Source organism: Mesoplodon bidens (assembly GCF_964165515.1).
Source record: "Mesoplodon bidens genome assembly, chromosome: 1".
Lineage (NCBI taxonomy): Eukaryota > Metazoa > Chordata > Mammalia > Artiodactyla > Ziphiidae > Mesoplodon > Mesoplodon bidens.
The window spans coordinates 183,642,461-183,657,418 of record NC_138176.1 but is presented as its reverse complement, the minus strand read 5'-3'; the positions used below and the strand labels follow the sequence as shown (position 1 = coordinate 183,657,418).

Genomic DNA, 14,958 nt, shown 5'->3' with positions numbered 1-14,958 from the left:
TCCAGCATTTATTGTTTCTAGATTTCTCTTTTTTTTTTTTTTTAAATTAGTTTCTGCTTTATAACAAAGTGAATCAGTCATACATATACATCTGTTCCCACATCCCTTCCCTCATGCATCTCCCTCCCTCCCACCCTCCCCATCCCACCCCTCCAGGCAGTCACAAAGCACCGAGCTGATCTCCCTGTGCTCTGCGGCTGCTTCCCACTATCTATCTACCTTACGTTTGGTAGTGTATATATGTCCATGCCTCTCTTTCGCTTTGTCAGAGCTTACCCTTCCCCCTCCCCATATCCTCAAGTCCATTCTCAAGTAGGTCTGTGTCTTTATTCTCGTTTTGCCCCTAGGTTCTTCATGACATTTTTTTTTTAAATTCCGTATATATGTGTTAGCATACGGTATTTGTCTTTCTCTTTCTGACTAACTTCACTCTGTATGACAGACTCTAGGTCCATCCACCTCATTACAAATAGCTCAGTTTCGTTTCTTTTTATGGCTGAGTAATATTCCATTGTATATATGTGCCACATCTTCTTTATCCATTCATCCGATGATGGACACTTAGGTTGTTTCCAGCTCCGGGCTATTGTGAATAGAGCTGCAATGAACATTTTGGTACATGTCTCTTTTGGAATTATGGTTTTCTCAGGGTATATGCCCAGTAGTGGGATTGCTGGGTCATATGGTAGTTCTATTTGTAGTTTTTTAAGGAACCTCCATACCGTTCTCCATAGTGGCTGTACCAATTCACATTCCCACCAGCAGTGCAAGAGTGTTCCCTTTTCTCCACACCCTCTCCAGCATTTATTGTTTCTAGATTCCTTGATGATGGCCATTCTGACTGGTGTGAGATGATATCTCATTGTAGTTTTGATTTGCATTTCTCTAATGATTAATGATGTTGAGCATTCTTTCATGTGTTTGTTGGCAGTCTGTATATCTTCTTTGGAGAAATGCCTATTTAAGTCTTCTGCCCATTTTTGGATTGGGTTGTCTGTTTTTTTGCTATTGAGCTGCATGAGCTGTTTATAAATTTTGGAGATTAATCCTTTGTCAGTTGCTTCATTTGCAAATATTTTCTCCCATTCTGAGGGTTGTCTTTTGGTCTTCTTTATGGTTTCCTTTGCTGTGCAAAAGCTTTGAAGTTTCATTAGGTCCCATTTGTTTATCTTTGTTTTTATTTCCATTTCTCTAGGAGGTGGGTCCAAAAGGATCTTGCTGTGATTTATGTCATAGAGTGTTCTACCTATGTTTTCCTCTAAGAGTTGGATAGTTTCTGGCCTTACATTTAAGTCTTTAATCCATTTTGAGCTTATTTTTGTGTATGGTGCTAGGGAGTGATCTAATCTCAAACTTTTACATGTCCCTGTCCAGTTTTCCCAGCACCACTTATTGAAGAGGCTGTCCTTTCTCCACTGTACATTCCTGCCTCCTTTATCAAAGATAAGTTGGCCATATGTGCGTGGGTTTATCTCTGGGCTTTCTATCCTGATCCACTGATCTATCTTTCTGTTTTTATGCCAGTACCAGACTGTCTTAATTACTGTAGCTTTGTAGTATAGTCTGAAGTCAGGGAGCCTGATTCCTCCAGCTCCGTTTTTCGTTCTCAAGATTGCTTTAGCTATTCGGGGCCTTTTGTTTTTCCAAACAAATTTTGAAATTTTTTGTTCTAGTTCTGTGAAAAATGCCATTGGTAGTTTGATAGGGATTGCATTGAATCTGTAGATTGCTTTCGGTAGTAGAGTCATTTTCACAATATTGATTCTTCCAATCCAGGAGCATGGTATATCTCTCCATCTATTTGTATCATCTTTAATTTCTTTCATCAGTGTCTTATAGTTTTCTGCATACAGGTCTTTTGTCTCCTTAGGTAGGTTTATTCCTAGATATTTTATTCTTTTTGTTGCGATGGTAAATGGGAGTGTTTTCTTGATTTCATTTTCAGATTTTTCATCATTAGTGTATAGGAATGCCAGAGATTTCTGTACATTAATTTTATATCCTGCTACTTTACCAAATTCATTGATTAGCTCTAGTAGTTTTTCGGTAGCATCTTTAGGATTCTCTATGTATAGTATCATGTCATCTGCAAACAGTGACAGCTTTACTTCTTCTTTTCCAATTTGGATTCCTTTTATTTCCTTTTCTTCTCTGATTGCTGTGGCTAAAACTTCCAAAACTATGTTGAATAAGAGTGGTGAGAGTGGGCAGCCTTGTCTTGTTCCTGATCTTAGTGGAAATGGTTTCAGTTTTTCACCATTGAGGACAATGTTGGCTGTGGGTTTGTCATATATGGCCTTTATTATGTTGAGGAAAGATCCCTCTATACCTACTTTCTGCAGGGTTTTTATCATAAATGGGTGTTGAATTTTGTCGAAAGCTTTCTCTGCATCTATTGAGATGATCATATGGTTTTTCTCCTTCAACTTGTTAATATGGTGTATTACACTGATTGATTTGCGTATATTGAAGAATCCTTGCATTCCTGGGATAAACCCCACTTGATCATGGTGTATGATCCTTTTAATGTGCTGTTGGATTCTGTTTGCTAGTATTTTGTTGAGGATTTTTGCATCTATGTTCATCAGTGATATTGGCCTGTAGTTTTCTTTCTTTGTGACATCCTTGCCTGGTTTTGGTATCAAGGTGATGTCGGCCTCGTAGAATGAGTTTGGGAGTGTTCCTCCCTCTGCTATATTTTGGAAGAGTTTGAGAAGGATAGGTGTTAGCTCTTCTCTAAATGTTTGATAGAATTCACCTGTGAAGCCATCTGGTCCTCGGCTTTTGTTTGATGGAAGATTTTTAATCACAGTTTCAATTTCAGTGCTTGTGATTGGTCTATTCATATTTTCTATTTCTTCCTGAGTCAGTCTTGGCAGGTTGTGCATTTCTAAGAATGTGTCCATTTCTTCCAGGTTGTCCATTTTATTGGAATAGAGTTGCTTATAGTAATCTCTCATAATCTTTTGTATTTCTGCAGTGTCAGTTGTTACTTCTCCTTTTTCATTTCTAATTCTATTGATTTGAGTCTTCTCCCTTTTTTTCTTGATGAGTCTGGCTAATGGTTTGTCAATTTTGTTTATCTTCTCAAAGAACCAGCTTTTAGTTTGGTTGATCTTTGCTATCGTTTCCTTCATTTCTTTTTCATTTATTTCTGATCTGATCTTTATGATTTCTTTCCTTCTGCTAGCTTTGGGGTATTTTTGTTCTTCTTTCTCTAATTGCTTTAGGTGCAGGGTCAGGTTGTTTACTCGAAATGCTTCCTGTTTCTTAAGGTGGGATTGTATTGCTATAAACTTCCCCCTTAGAACTGCTTTTGCTGCGTCCCATAGGTTTTGGGTCGTCGTGTCTCCATTGTCATTTGTTTCTAGGTATTTTTTAATTTCCTCTTTGATTTCTTCAGTGATCACTTCGTTATTGAGTAGTGTATTGTTTAGCCTCCATGTGTTTGTATTTTTTACACATCTTTTCCTGTAATTGATGTCTAGTCTCATAGCATTGTGGTCGGAGAAGATACTTGATACAATTTCAATTTTCTTAAAATTACCGAGGCTTGATTTGTGACCCAAGATATGATCTATCCTGGAGAATGTTCCATGAGCACTTGAGAAAAATGTGTATTCTGTTGTTTTTGGATGGAATGTCCTATAAATATCAACTAAGTCCATCTCGTTTAATGTATCATTTAAAGCTTGTGTTTCCTTATTTATTTTCATTTTGGATGATCTGTCCATTGGTGAAAGTGGGGTGTTAAAGTCCCCTACTATGAGTGTGTTACTGTCGATTTCCCCTTTTATGGCTGTTAGTATTTGCCTTATGTATTGAGGTGCTCCTATGTTGGGTGCATAAATATTTACAATTGTTATATCTTCTTCTTGGATCGATCCCTTTATCGTTATGTAGTGTCCTTCCTTGTCTCTTCTAATAGTCTTTATTTTAAAGTCTATTTTGTCTGATATAAGAATTGCTACTCCAGCTTTCTTTTGATTTCCATTTGCATGGAATATCTTTTTCCATCCCTTTACTTTCAATCTGTATGTGTCTCTAGGTCTGAAGTGGGTCTCTTGTAGACAGCATATATATGGGTCTTGTTTTTGTATCCATTCAGCCACTCTGTGTCTTTTGGTGGGAGCATTTAGTCCATTTACATTTAAGGTAATTATTGATATGTATGTTCCTATTCCCATTTCCTTAATTGCTTTGGGTTCGTTATTGTAGGTATATTCCTTCTGTTGTGTTTCTTGCCTAGAGAAGTTCCTTTAGCATTTGTTGTAAAGCTGGTTTGGTGGTGCTGAACTCTCTCAGCTTTTGCTTGTCTGTAAAGGTTTTAATTTCTCCATCAAATCTGAATGAGATCCTTGCTGGGTAGAGTAATCTAGGTTGCAGGTTTCTCTCCTTCATCACTTTAATTATGTCCTGCCACTCCCTTCTGGCTTGTAGGGTTTCTGCTGAGAGATCAGCTGTTAACCTTATGGGGATTCCCTTGTGTGTTATTTGTTGTTTTTGCCTTGCTGCTTTTAATATGATTTCTTTGTGTTTAATTTTTGACAGTTTGATTAATATGTGTCTTGGTGTATTTCTCCTTGGATTTATTCTGTATGGGACTCTCTGTGCCTCCTGGACTTGATTAACTATTTCCTTTCCCAAATTAGGGAAGTTTTCAACTATAATCTCTTCAAATACTTTCTCAGTCCCTTTCTTTTTCTCTTCTTCTTCTGGAACCCCTATAATTCGAATGTTGGTGCGTTTAATGTTGTCCCAGAGATCTCTGAGACTCTCCTCTGTTCTTTTCATTCTTTTTTCTTTATTTTGCTCTGCATCAGTTATTTCCACTATTTTATCTTCCACCTCACTTATCCGTTCTTCTGCCTCAGTTATTCTGCTATTGATCCCATCTAGAGTATTTTTCATTTCATTTATTGTGTTTTTAATCGATGCTTGATTCATCTTTAGTTCTTCTAGGTCCTTGTTAACTGTTTCTTGCATGTTGTCTATTCTATTTCCAAGATTATGGATCATGGAAATAGAATCTTGGATCAGCTTTACTATCATTATTCTGAATTCTTTTTCAGGTAGACTGCCTATTACCTCTTCATTTGTTAGGTCTGGTAGGTGTTTATCTTGCTCCTTCACCTGCTGTGTGTTTTTCTGCCTTCTCATTTTGCTTATGTTACTGTGTTTGGGGTCTCCTTTTTGCCGGCTGCAGATTCGTAGTTCCCGTTGTTTTTGGTGTCTGACCCCAGTGGCTAAGGTTGTTTCAGTAGGTTGTGTAGGCTTCCTGGTGGGGGGGACTAATTCCTGTGCTCTGGTGGTTGAGGCTCGATCTTGTCTTTCTGGTGGACAGGTCCACGTCTGGTGGTGTGTTTTGGGGTGCCTATGGCCTTATTATGTTTTTAGGTAGCCTCTCTGCTAATGGGTGGGGTTGTGTTCCTGCCTTGCTAGTTGCTTGGCATAGGGTGACCCGCACTGTAGCTTGCTGGTCGTTGACTGAAGCTGGGTGCTGGTGTTGGGATGGAGATCTCTGGGAGATTTTCGCTGCTTGATATTATGTGGAGCTGGGAGGTCTGTTGTGGACCCGTGTCCTGAAGTTGGCTCTCCCACTTCAGAGGCACAGCACTGGCTCCTGGCTGCAGCACCAAGAGCCTTTCATCCACCCGGCTCAGAGTAACAGGGAGAAAAAGTAGAAAGAAAGAATTAGTAGAAGAAAGAAAGAGAGAGGGAAAGAAAGGAAGAAGGGAAGAAAGGAAGGAAGGAAGGAAGGAAGAAAGGAGGGAGGGAGGGAGGGAGGAAGGATGGAAAGAAAGAAGGAAAGAAAGGAGGGAGGGAGGGAGAAAGGAAAGGAAGAAAGACAGGAGGGAGGGAGGAAGGAAAGAAAAAGAAAGTGGAAAGAAGAAGGGTGGGAGGGAGGAAAGAAAAAGAAAGAAGGAAAGGAGGAGCGGAGGGAGGGAGGGAGGAAGGGAGCGTAGGAAAAAAAGAAAGAGCAGGTAAAGTAAAATAGAATAAAGTATGAAATATAGTAGCGTTATTAAAATTAGAAAGTAATTATTGAAAAAAAAAAAAAAACGGACCGATAGAACCCTGAGACATATGGTGGAAGCAAAGCTATACAGAGAGAATCTTACACAGAAGATTACACATACACATTCACAAAAAGAGAGCAGGGGGAAAAATCAAAAATCTTGCTCTCCAAGTCCACCTCCTCAATTTGGGATAATTCGTTGTAAAAAGAGGAAAAGGGCGAGAAGTCTGAAATCTTGCTCTCTAAGTCCACCTCCTTAATTTGGAATAATTCGTTGTAAAAAGAGGAAAAGGGGGGAAAGTCTTGAATCTTGTCCTCAAAGTCCACTTCCTCAATTTGGGATGATTCGCTGTCCATTCATGCACTCCACAGACGCAGGGCACATCAAATGGACCGTGGAGCTTTAATCCGCTGCCTCCGAGGCTGCACAGAGAGATTTCCCTGCCTCTGCTCTCACAGCTCCCGGGTCTCAGCCTTGGACCTGGCCCCGCCTCTGCGCGTAGGTCGCCGGAGGGCGTCCGTTCTTCGCTCAGACAGGACGGGTTTAAAGGAGCCGCTGATTCGGGGGCTCTGGCTCACTCAGGCAGAGGGGAGGGAGGGGCGCGCAGTGTGGGGCGGGCCTGCGGCGGCAGAGGCCGGCGTGACGTTGCAGCAGCCCGTGGTGCTCCGTGCGCTTTCCCGGGAAAGCCGTCCCCGGGTCTCGGGGACCCCAGCAGTGGCGGGGTGCACAGGCCCCCCGGAAGGCGGGGCGGACAGTGACCCGCGCTCGCACACAGGCCCCGCGGCGGCGGCGGCAGCGGCGGCGGCGGCGGCGGCGGGCCGCGGCGGGCGGGCGGCGGCGGCGGCGGCGGCGGCGGCCCACGCCCGTCTCCGAGGTCCGTGCCTTACCCGCGGCTCGTGCCTGTCACCGGCGCTTCCCCAAGCAGCCCTCTTAATGCCCTCTCCTCGCGCACCAGGAAACAAAAGGGAAAAAAGTCTCTTGCCTCTTCAGCAGCTCCAGACCCTTTCCCCGGACTCCCTCCGGGCTAGCCGTGGTGCACTAACCCCTTCAGGCTCTCTTCCTGCCGCCAGCCCCAGTCCTCTCCCTGCGCTCCGACTGAAAGCCGATACCGGAGCCTCAGCTCCCAGCCCCGCCCGCCACGGCGGCCGAGCAGACAAGCCTCTCGGGCTGGTGTGTGCCTGAGGGCACCGGTCCTCTGTGCCAGAATCTCTCCGCTTTGCCCTCCGCACCCCTGTTGCTGTGCTCTCCTCCGCTACTCCGAAGCTTTCCCCCTCCGCCACCTGCAGTCTCCGCCCGCGAAGGGGCTTGTAGTGTGTAGAAACCTTCCCCCCTTCACGGCTCCCTCCCACTGGTGCAGGTCCCGTCCCTATCCTATTGTCTCTGTTTATTCTTTTTTTCTTTTGCCCTACCCAGGTATGTGGGGAGCTTCTTGCCTTTTGGGGGGTCTGAGGTCTCCTGTCAGCGTTCAGTAGGTGTTCTGTAGGAGTTGTTCCACGTGTAGATGAATTTCTGATGTATCTGTGGGGAGGAAGGTGATCTCCGCGTCTTACTCTTCCGCCATCTTCCTCCGGGGTCCTGAAACATGTCCTTGCCTCCTATCACACTGGAATCCCATCAAGCCTTCAGGCTTCCTACCAGCTTACAGGATGGAATCTGCTGGCGTCTCCCCGCTTTTCCCCTCCATTAATGGCAGAGTCCCAATGTGTACTTGCGACCCATGCTTTTCTCAAACCAGTGCTTCTCCCGTTTAGCGCCTCCCCTCCATTTCTTATCCTAAATTTGTTCTTTTCTTTTTCTTCTTCCATTATTTGCCTATTTGGAACCTAAAGCAGGGCTTATCCTCGTCCTCCCCAAGGGTACTTAGGGCAGTAAGAGTTACTGCCTGCTGTCACCAGAAACACCTACACCTAGTAAAGGAAGGTGTTCATCAAGGCTCAATGCCATTCCCCTCAAACAGGAAGGAGGCAGCTTGAAAAATTAATCCTTCTTTCTTTCTGCATAACTCATCAGAAAAGGAAAAATTATTTGTATCCAAAATGTGTATTACAGTGGTGATACCTACTGCCTTGTTTACATTAAACATTTTCTCTATGAAAAAAAATACATATAGAAAGAAATATAGACTCAGTAAGTTCAGGTTTATATTTTAACTTGATGACTATGCATTTGTTCTTTTCTACCCATTTCACGATGTATTTTAAAGGAATGAGCTAATTTTAATGAAATTTTGTTAGATACCAAAGATTCTCCACAAGTTTATCAGTAAGCTTATTCTCATCACTGGGTCACAGTGACTTTGAGGACAGGAACTGTGTGTCCTATTTCTTTTTATGCCAGAGGGTCTATAGTAGGCATTTGTGAAATTAATATTTAACCATTTGTGAAATTAATATTCAACCTTGAAACAAAATAGAAAACGCATAAAGATTTCAAATACGTGTGTCTTCTTTTTTTTTTATTAGTTTCTGCTTTATAACAAAGTCAATCAGTCATACATATACATCTGTTCCCACATCCCTTCCCTCTTGCGTCTCCCTCCCTCCCACCCCTCCAGGCGGTCACAAAGCTCCGAGCTGATCTCCCTGTTGTATGCGGCTGCTTCCCACTAGCTATCTACCTTAGGTTTGCTACTGTATATATGTCCATGCCTCTCTTTCGCTTTGTCACAGCTTACCCTTCCTCCTCCCCATATCCTCAAGTCCATTCTCTAGTAGGTCTGTGTCTTTATTCCTGTCTTACCCCTATGTTCTACATGACATTTTTTTTCTTAAATGCCATATATATGTGTCAGCATGCAGTATTTGTCTTTCTCTTTCTGTCTTACTTCACTCTGCATGACAGACTCTAGGTCCATCCACCTCATTACAAATAGCTCAATTTCGTTTCTTTTTATGGCTGAGCAATATTCCATTGTATATATGTGCCACATCTTCTTTATCCATTCATCCGATGATGGACACTTAGGTTTTTTCCATCTCCGGGCTATTGTAAATAGGGATGCTATGAACATTTTGCTACATGACTCTTTCTGAATTATGGTTTTCTCAGGGTATATGCCCAGTAGTGGGATTGCTGGGTAATATGGTAGTTCTATTTGCAGTTTTTTAAGGAACCTCCATACCATTCTCCATAGTGGCTGTACCAATTCACATTCCCACCAGCAGTGCAAGAGTGTTCCCTTTCTTCCACACCCTCTCCAGCATTTATTGTTTCTAGATTCCTTGATGATGGCCATTCTGACTGGTGTGAGATGATATCTCATTGTAGTTTTGATTTGCATTTCTCTAATGATTAAAGATGTTGAGCATCCTTTCATGTGTTTGTTGGCAGTGTGTATATCTTCTGTGGAGAAATGTCTATTTAGGTCTTCTGCCCATTTTTGGATTGGGTTGTTTGTTTTTTTGTTATTGAGCTGCATGAGCTGCTTATAAATTTTGGAGATTAATCCTTTGTCAGTTGCTTCATTTGCAAATATTTTCTCCCATTCTAAGGGTTGTCTTTTGGTCTTGTTTATGGTTTCCTTTGCTGTGCAAAAGCTTTGAAGTTTCATTAGGTCCCATGTGTTGATTTTTGTCTTTATTTCCATTTCTCTAGGAGGTGGGTCAAAAAGGATCTTGCTGTGAGTTATGTCATAGAGTGTTCTGCCTATGTTTTCCTCTAAGAGTTTGATAATGTCTGGCCTTACATTTAGGTCTTTAATCCATTTTGAGCTTATTTTTGGGTATGGTGTTAGGGAGTGATCTAATCTCATACTTTTACATGTCCCTGTCCAGTTTTCCCAGCACCACTTATTGAAGAGACTGTCCTTTCTCCACTGTACATTCCTGCCTCCTTTATCAAAGATAAGGTGACCATATGTGCGTGGGTTTATCTCTGGGCTTTCTATCCTGTTCCACTGATCTATCTTTCTGTTTTTGTGCCAGTACCATAGTGTCTTGATTACTGTAGCTTTGTAGTATAGTCTGAAGTCAGGGAGCCTGATTCCTCCAGCTCCATTTTTCGTTCTCAAGATTGCTTTGGCTATTCGGGGCCTTTTGTGTTTCCATACAAATTGTGAAATTTTTTGTTCTAGTTCTGTGAAAAATGCCAGTGGTAGTTTGATAGGGATTGCATTGAATCTGTAGATTGCTTTGGGTAGTAGAGTCATTTTCACAATGTTGATTCTTCCAATCCAAGAACATGGTATATCTCTCCATCTATTTGTATCATCTTTAATTTCTTTCATCAGTGTCTTATAATTTTGTGCATACAGGTCTTTTGTCTCCTTAGGTAGGTTTATTCCTAGATATTTTATTCTTTTTGTTGCAATGGTAAATGGGAGTGTTTTCTTGATTTCACTTTCAGATTTTTCACCATTAGTATATAGGAATGACAGAGATTTCTGTGCATTAATTTTGTATCCTGCTACTTTACCAAATTCATTGATTAGCTCTAGTAGTTTTCTGGTAGCATCTTTAGGATTCTCTATGTATAGTATCATGTCATCTGCAAACAGTGACAGCCTTACTTCTTCTTTTCTGATTTGGATTCCTTTTATTTCCTTTTCTTCTCTGATTGCTGTGGCTAAAACTTCCAAAACTATGTTGAATAAGAGTGGTGAGAGTGGGCAACCTTGTCTTGTTCCTGATCTTAGTGGAAATGCTTTCAGTTTTTCACCATTGAGGACGACGTTGGCTGTGGGTTTGTCATATATGGCCTTTATTATGTTGAGGAAAGTTCCCTCTATGCCTACTTGCTGGAGGTTTTTTATCATAAATCGGTGTTGAATTTTGTCGAAAGCTTTCTCTGCATCTATTGAGATGATCATGGTTTTTCTCCTTCAATTTGTTAATATGGTGTATCACGTTGATTGATTTGTGTATATTGAAGAATCCTTGCATTCCTGGAATAAACCCCACTTGATCATGGTGTATGATCCTTTTAATGTGCTGTTGGATTCTGTTTGCTAGTATTTTGTTGAGGATTTTTGCATCTATGTTCATCAGTGATATTGGCCTGTAGTTTTCTTTCTTTGTGACATCCTTGTCTGGTTTTGGTATCAAGGTGATGGTGGCCTCGTAGAATGGGTTTGGGAGTGTTCCTCCCTCTGCTATATTTTGGAAGAGTTTGGGAAGGATAGGTGTTAGCTCTTCTCTAAATGTTTGATAGAATTCGCCTGTGAAGCCATCTGGTCCTGGGCTTTTGTTTGTTGGAAGATTTTTTTATCACAGTTTCAATTTCAGTGCTTGTGATTGGTCTGTTCATATTTTCTATTTCTTCCTGATTCAGTCTTGGCAGGTTGTGCATTTCTAAGAATTTGTCCATTTCTTCCAGGTTGTCCATTTTATTGGCATAGAGTTGCTTGTAGTAATCTCTCATGATCTTTTGTATTTCTGCAGTGTCACTTGTTACTTCTCCTTTTTCATTTCTAATTCTATTGATTTGAGTCTTCTCCCTTTTTTTCTTGATGAGTCTGGCTAATGGTTTATCAATTTTGTTTATCTTCTCAAAGAACCAGCTTTTAGTTTTATTGATCTTTGCTATCGTTTCCTTCATTTCTTTTTCATTTATTTCTGATCTGATTTTTATGATTTCTTTCCTTCTGCTAACTTTGGGGTGTTTTTGTTCTTCTTTCTCTAATTGCTTTAGGTGTAAGGTTAGGTTGCTTATTTGAGATGTTTCCTGTTTCTTAAGGTGGGATTGTATTGCTGTAAGCTTCCCTCTTAGAACTGCTTTTGCTGCATGCCATAGGTTTTGGGTCGTCGTGTCTCCATTGTCATTTGTTTCTAGGTATTTTTAAATTTCCTCTTTGATTTCTTCAGTGATCACTTCGTTATTAAGTAGTGTATTGTTTAGCCTCCATGTGTCTGTATTTTTTACAGCTCTTTTCCTGTAATTGATATCTAGTCTCATAGCATTGTGGCCAGAAAAGATACTTGATACAATTTCAATTTTCTTAAATTTACCAAGGCTTGATTTGTGACCCAAGATATGATCTATCCTGGAGAATGTTCCATGAGCACTTGAGAAAAATGTGTATTCTGTTGTTTTTGGATGGAATGTCCTAGAAATATCAATTAAGTCCATCTTGTTTAATGTATCATTTAAAGCTTGTGTTTCCTTATTTATTTTCATTTTGGATGATCTGTCCATTGGTGAAAGTGGGGTGTTAAAGTTCCCTACTGTGAATGTGTTACTGTCGATTTCCCCTTTTATGGCTGTTAGTATTTGCCTTATATATTGAGGTGCTCCTATGTTGGGTGCATAAATATTTACAATTGTTATATCTTCTTCTTGGATCGATCCCTTGATCACTATGTAGTGTCCTTCTTTGTCTCTTCTAGTAGTCTTTATTTTAAAGTCTATTTTGTCTGATATGAGAATTGCTACTCCAGCTTTCTTTTGGTTTCCATTTGCATGGAATATCTTTTTCCATGCCCTTAGTTTCAGTCTGTATGTGTCTCTAGGTCTGAAGTGGGTCTCTTGGAGACAGCATATATATGGGTCTTGTTTTTGTATCCATTCAGCCAATCTGTGTCTTTTGGTGGGAGCATTTAGTCCATTTACATTTAAGGTAATTATCAATATGTATGTTCCTATTCCCATTTTCTTAATTGTTTTGGGTTCGTTATTGTAGGTCTTTTCCTTGTGTTGTGTTTCTTGCCTAGAGAAGTTCTTTTAGCATTTGCTGTAAAGCTGGTTTGGTGGTGCTGAACTCTCTCAGCTTTTGCTTGTCTGTAAAGGTTTTAATTTCTCCATCAACTCTGAATGAGATCCTTGCTGGGTAGAGTAATCTTGGTTGCAGGTTTTTCTACTTCATCACTTGAAATATGTCCTGCCAGTCCCTTCTGGCTTACAGAGTTTCTGCTGAAAGATCAGCTGTTAACCTTATGGGGATTCCCTTGTGTGTTATTTGTTGTTTTTCCCTTGCTGCTTTTAATATGTTTTCTTTGTATTTAATTTTTGACAGTTTGATTAATATGTGTCTTGGCGTATTTCTTCTTGGATTTATCCTCTATGGGACCCTCTGTGCCTCCTGGACTTGACTGACTATTTCCTTTCCCATATTAGGGAAGTTTTCAACTCTAATCTCTTCAAATATTTTCTCAGTCCCTTTCTTTTTCTCTTCTTCTTCTGGAAGCCCTATAATTTGAATGTTGGTGCATTTAATGTCCCAGAGGTCTCTGAGACTGTCCTCAGTTCTTTTCATTCTTGTTTCTTCCTTCTGCTCTGCAGTAGTTATTTCCACTATTTTATCTTCCACGTCACTTATCCGTTCTTCTGCCTCAGTTATTCTGCTATTGATCCCATCTAGAGTATTTTTCATTTCATTTATTGTGTTTTTAATCGTTGCTTGATTCTTCTTTAGTTCTTCTAGGTCCTTGTTAACTGTTTCTTGCATTTTGTCTATTCTCAGTTGTGGTTATTTTTATAGAAATGTTTTTACATTGCTAAAGCTGTTTGCTCATGTCATCCTTAGTTCATTCATTCTTTTGAGTGCCCTCCACATACTAAATGCCATGTAGATGCTGGGGCTACAGAGGATAAAGACATGGCCTCCAGTTACTCTCAAGTTTTCTGAATAAAACATAAATAAACAGATAAATGTAATACAGTGTGCCAAGAACAGGGGAAGTTTCCTTGAAGAGATGGCGACTCTGCATTTATACATTAATAAAATAAAATTGCATAAAGAATGGAGGGTAAACCACATGTGGTTGCTTTATTGTAGGCATCTTTGCAGTTTGCAAAACGTCAAGATATAGTACAGCGTTGGGAACAAGAACCTGTGCGCCTAAACCTTCAACACACTTTGGATGTAAAAGTAAGATCTTTTTTCATCAAAAATAGTAGTTTAAGCAAAAATTATGCCTTGGTTTGATATACTTTCATATTTTCCCCATGTACTTTAGATACATTGAACTGTACTTCTAACATTATCTAATATTAGCAATTATAAAATCTGTGCATTGTACAGATTATACCTATCCTTTTCATATATCGTAACAAATTGAAGCACCATGCTTTATGGTAAGTCTATACTGAATGAGAGAAACATAGAAGTACCTACCTTGGGGAGCCAAAGGTCTGTATACAAGAGGTCAAGTATGTTTGGCTTGTTTGGAAAATAGAAAAATGATGTAATTTGCATGACAAAACATGTTTTCTTTAAAAATAGTAGATTTTTCCACTGGCGTATATGTCTGTTTTTCGAGTATATTTTAAAGTTGCAGACATACTTTAAAGTCTCAATACTGGATATTTTCACAGGCAGGAGCACTCCATAGTCGGAGAGGATCTTTCTCAGTAGTATGTCAGAAATAGTGTGGAGTGTTTGGCAAAGTTAGAAACCAACGTAGTAACATCCCATCCGAGATATGTTTTCACATCTGGAATGATTTTATCCATCAGAAGTGTGAAGGCATCTTCCTAAGCCCATGATTAGTCCCCAAAGAGTAACATACACCAGAATCATCTTGCTTAATACTTTGGCTTAAAACTTTGTAGAAGTTCAACATGTAAGACTGAAATTATATTTGCAAAAATACGTTTTGATTTCACAATTCTCACTGCAGGTTGACAGTTATTTTGCCCACATGTATATTGTCTTCCAGGAACTTAAGGGCCCTGGATACACCTCCAATTCTTCGGTGAAACCATGCCTTCTACAGCCGTCATTTGCTGCCCATTCTCATTCTTATGTACTATCTTCCCAGTCTGCAGCCAGATTCCTATCTCATGTAAGTAACTAGTCTTATAGTCTAATCACACATAAAATCACACACGAAAATCAATTTCATTAGTTAATTGTCCTATTGTACGTATAGCAACAGGGTTGCTACTAACCTACCAGTTATCCTGCTTATGCATTTAAATGAAAAGCATGTACTACAAAATGAAAAAGTTGAAATAGACTATTTTCACACACATGAGTTATGTGCACTGATAAACTAGCTAT

The 14,958-nt window shown here is 40.2% G+C and overlaps 1 protein-coding gene across 1 annotated transcript in view; it reads left to right on the top strand.

The window, feature by feature from the left end:
• The window catches only part of CCDC158 (coiled-coil domain containing 158), a gene marked incomplete at both ends in the record, with an annotated part of 73,869 nt that overhangs the window by 25,689 nt on the left and 33,222 nt on the right, over positions 1-14,958 (top strand). Inside the window, 2 exon segments of the mRNA XM_081257954.1 lie at positions 13,732-13,824; positions 14,615-14,740. Coding sequence (XP_081114080.1) covers positions 13,732-13,824; positions 14,615-14,740 — 219 coding nt within the window.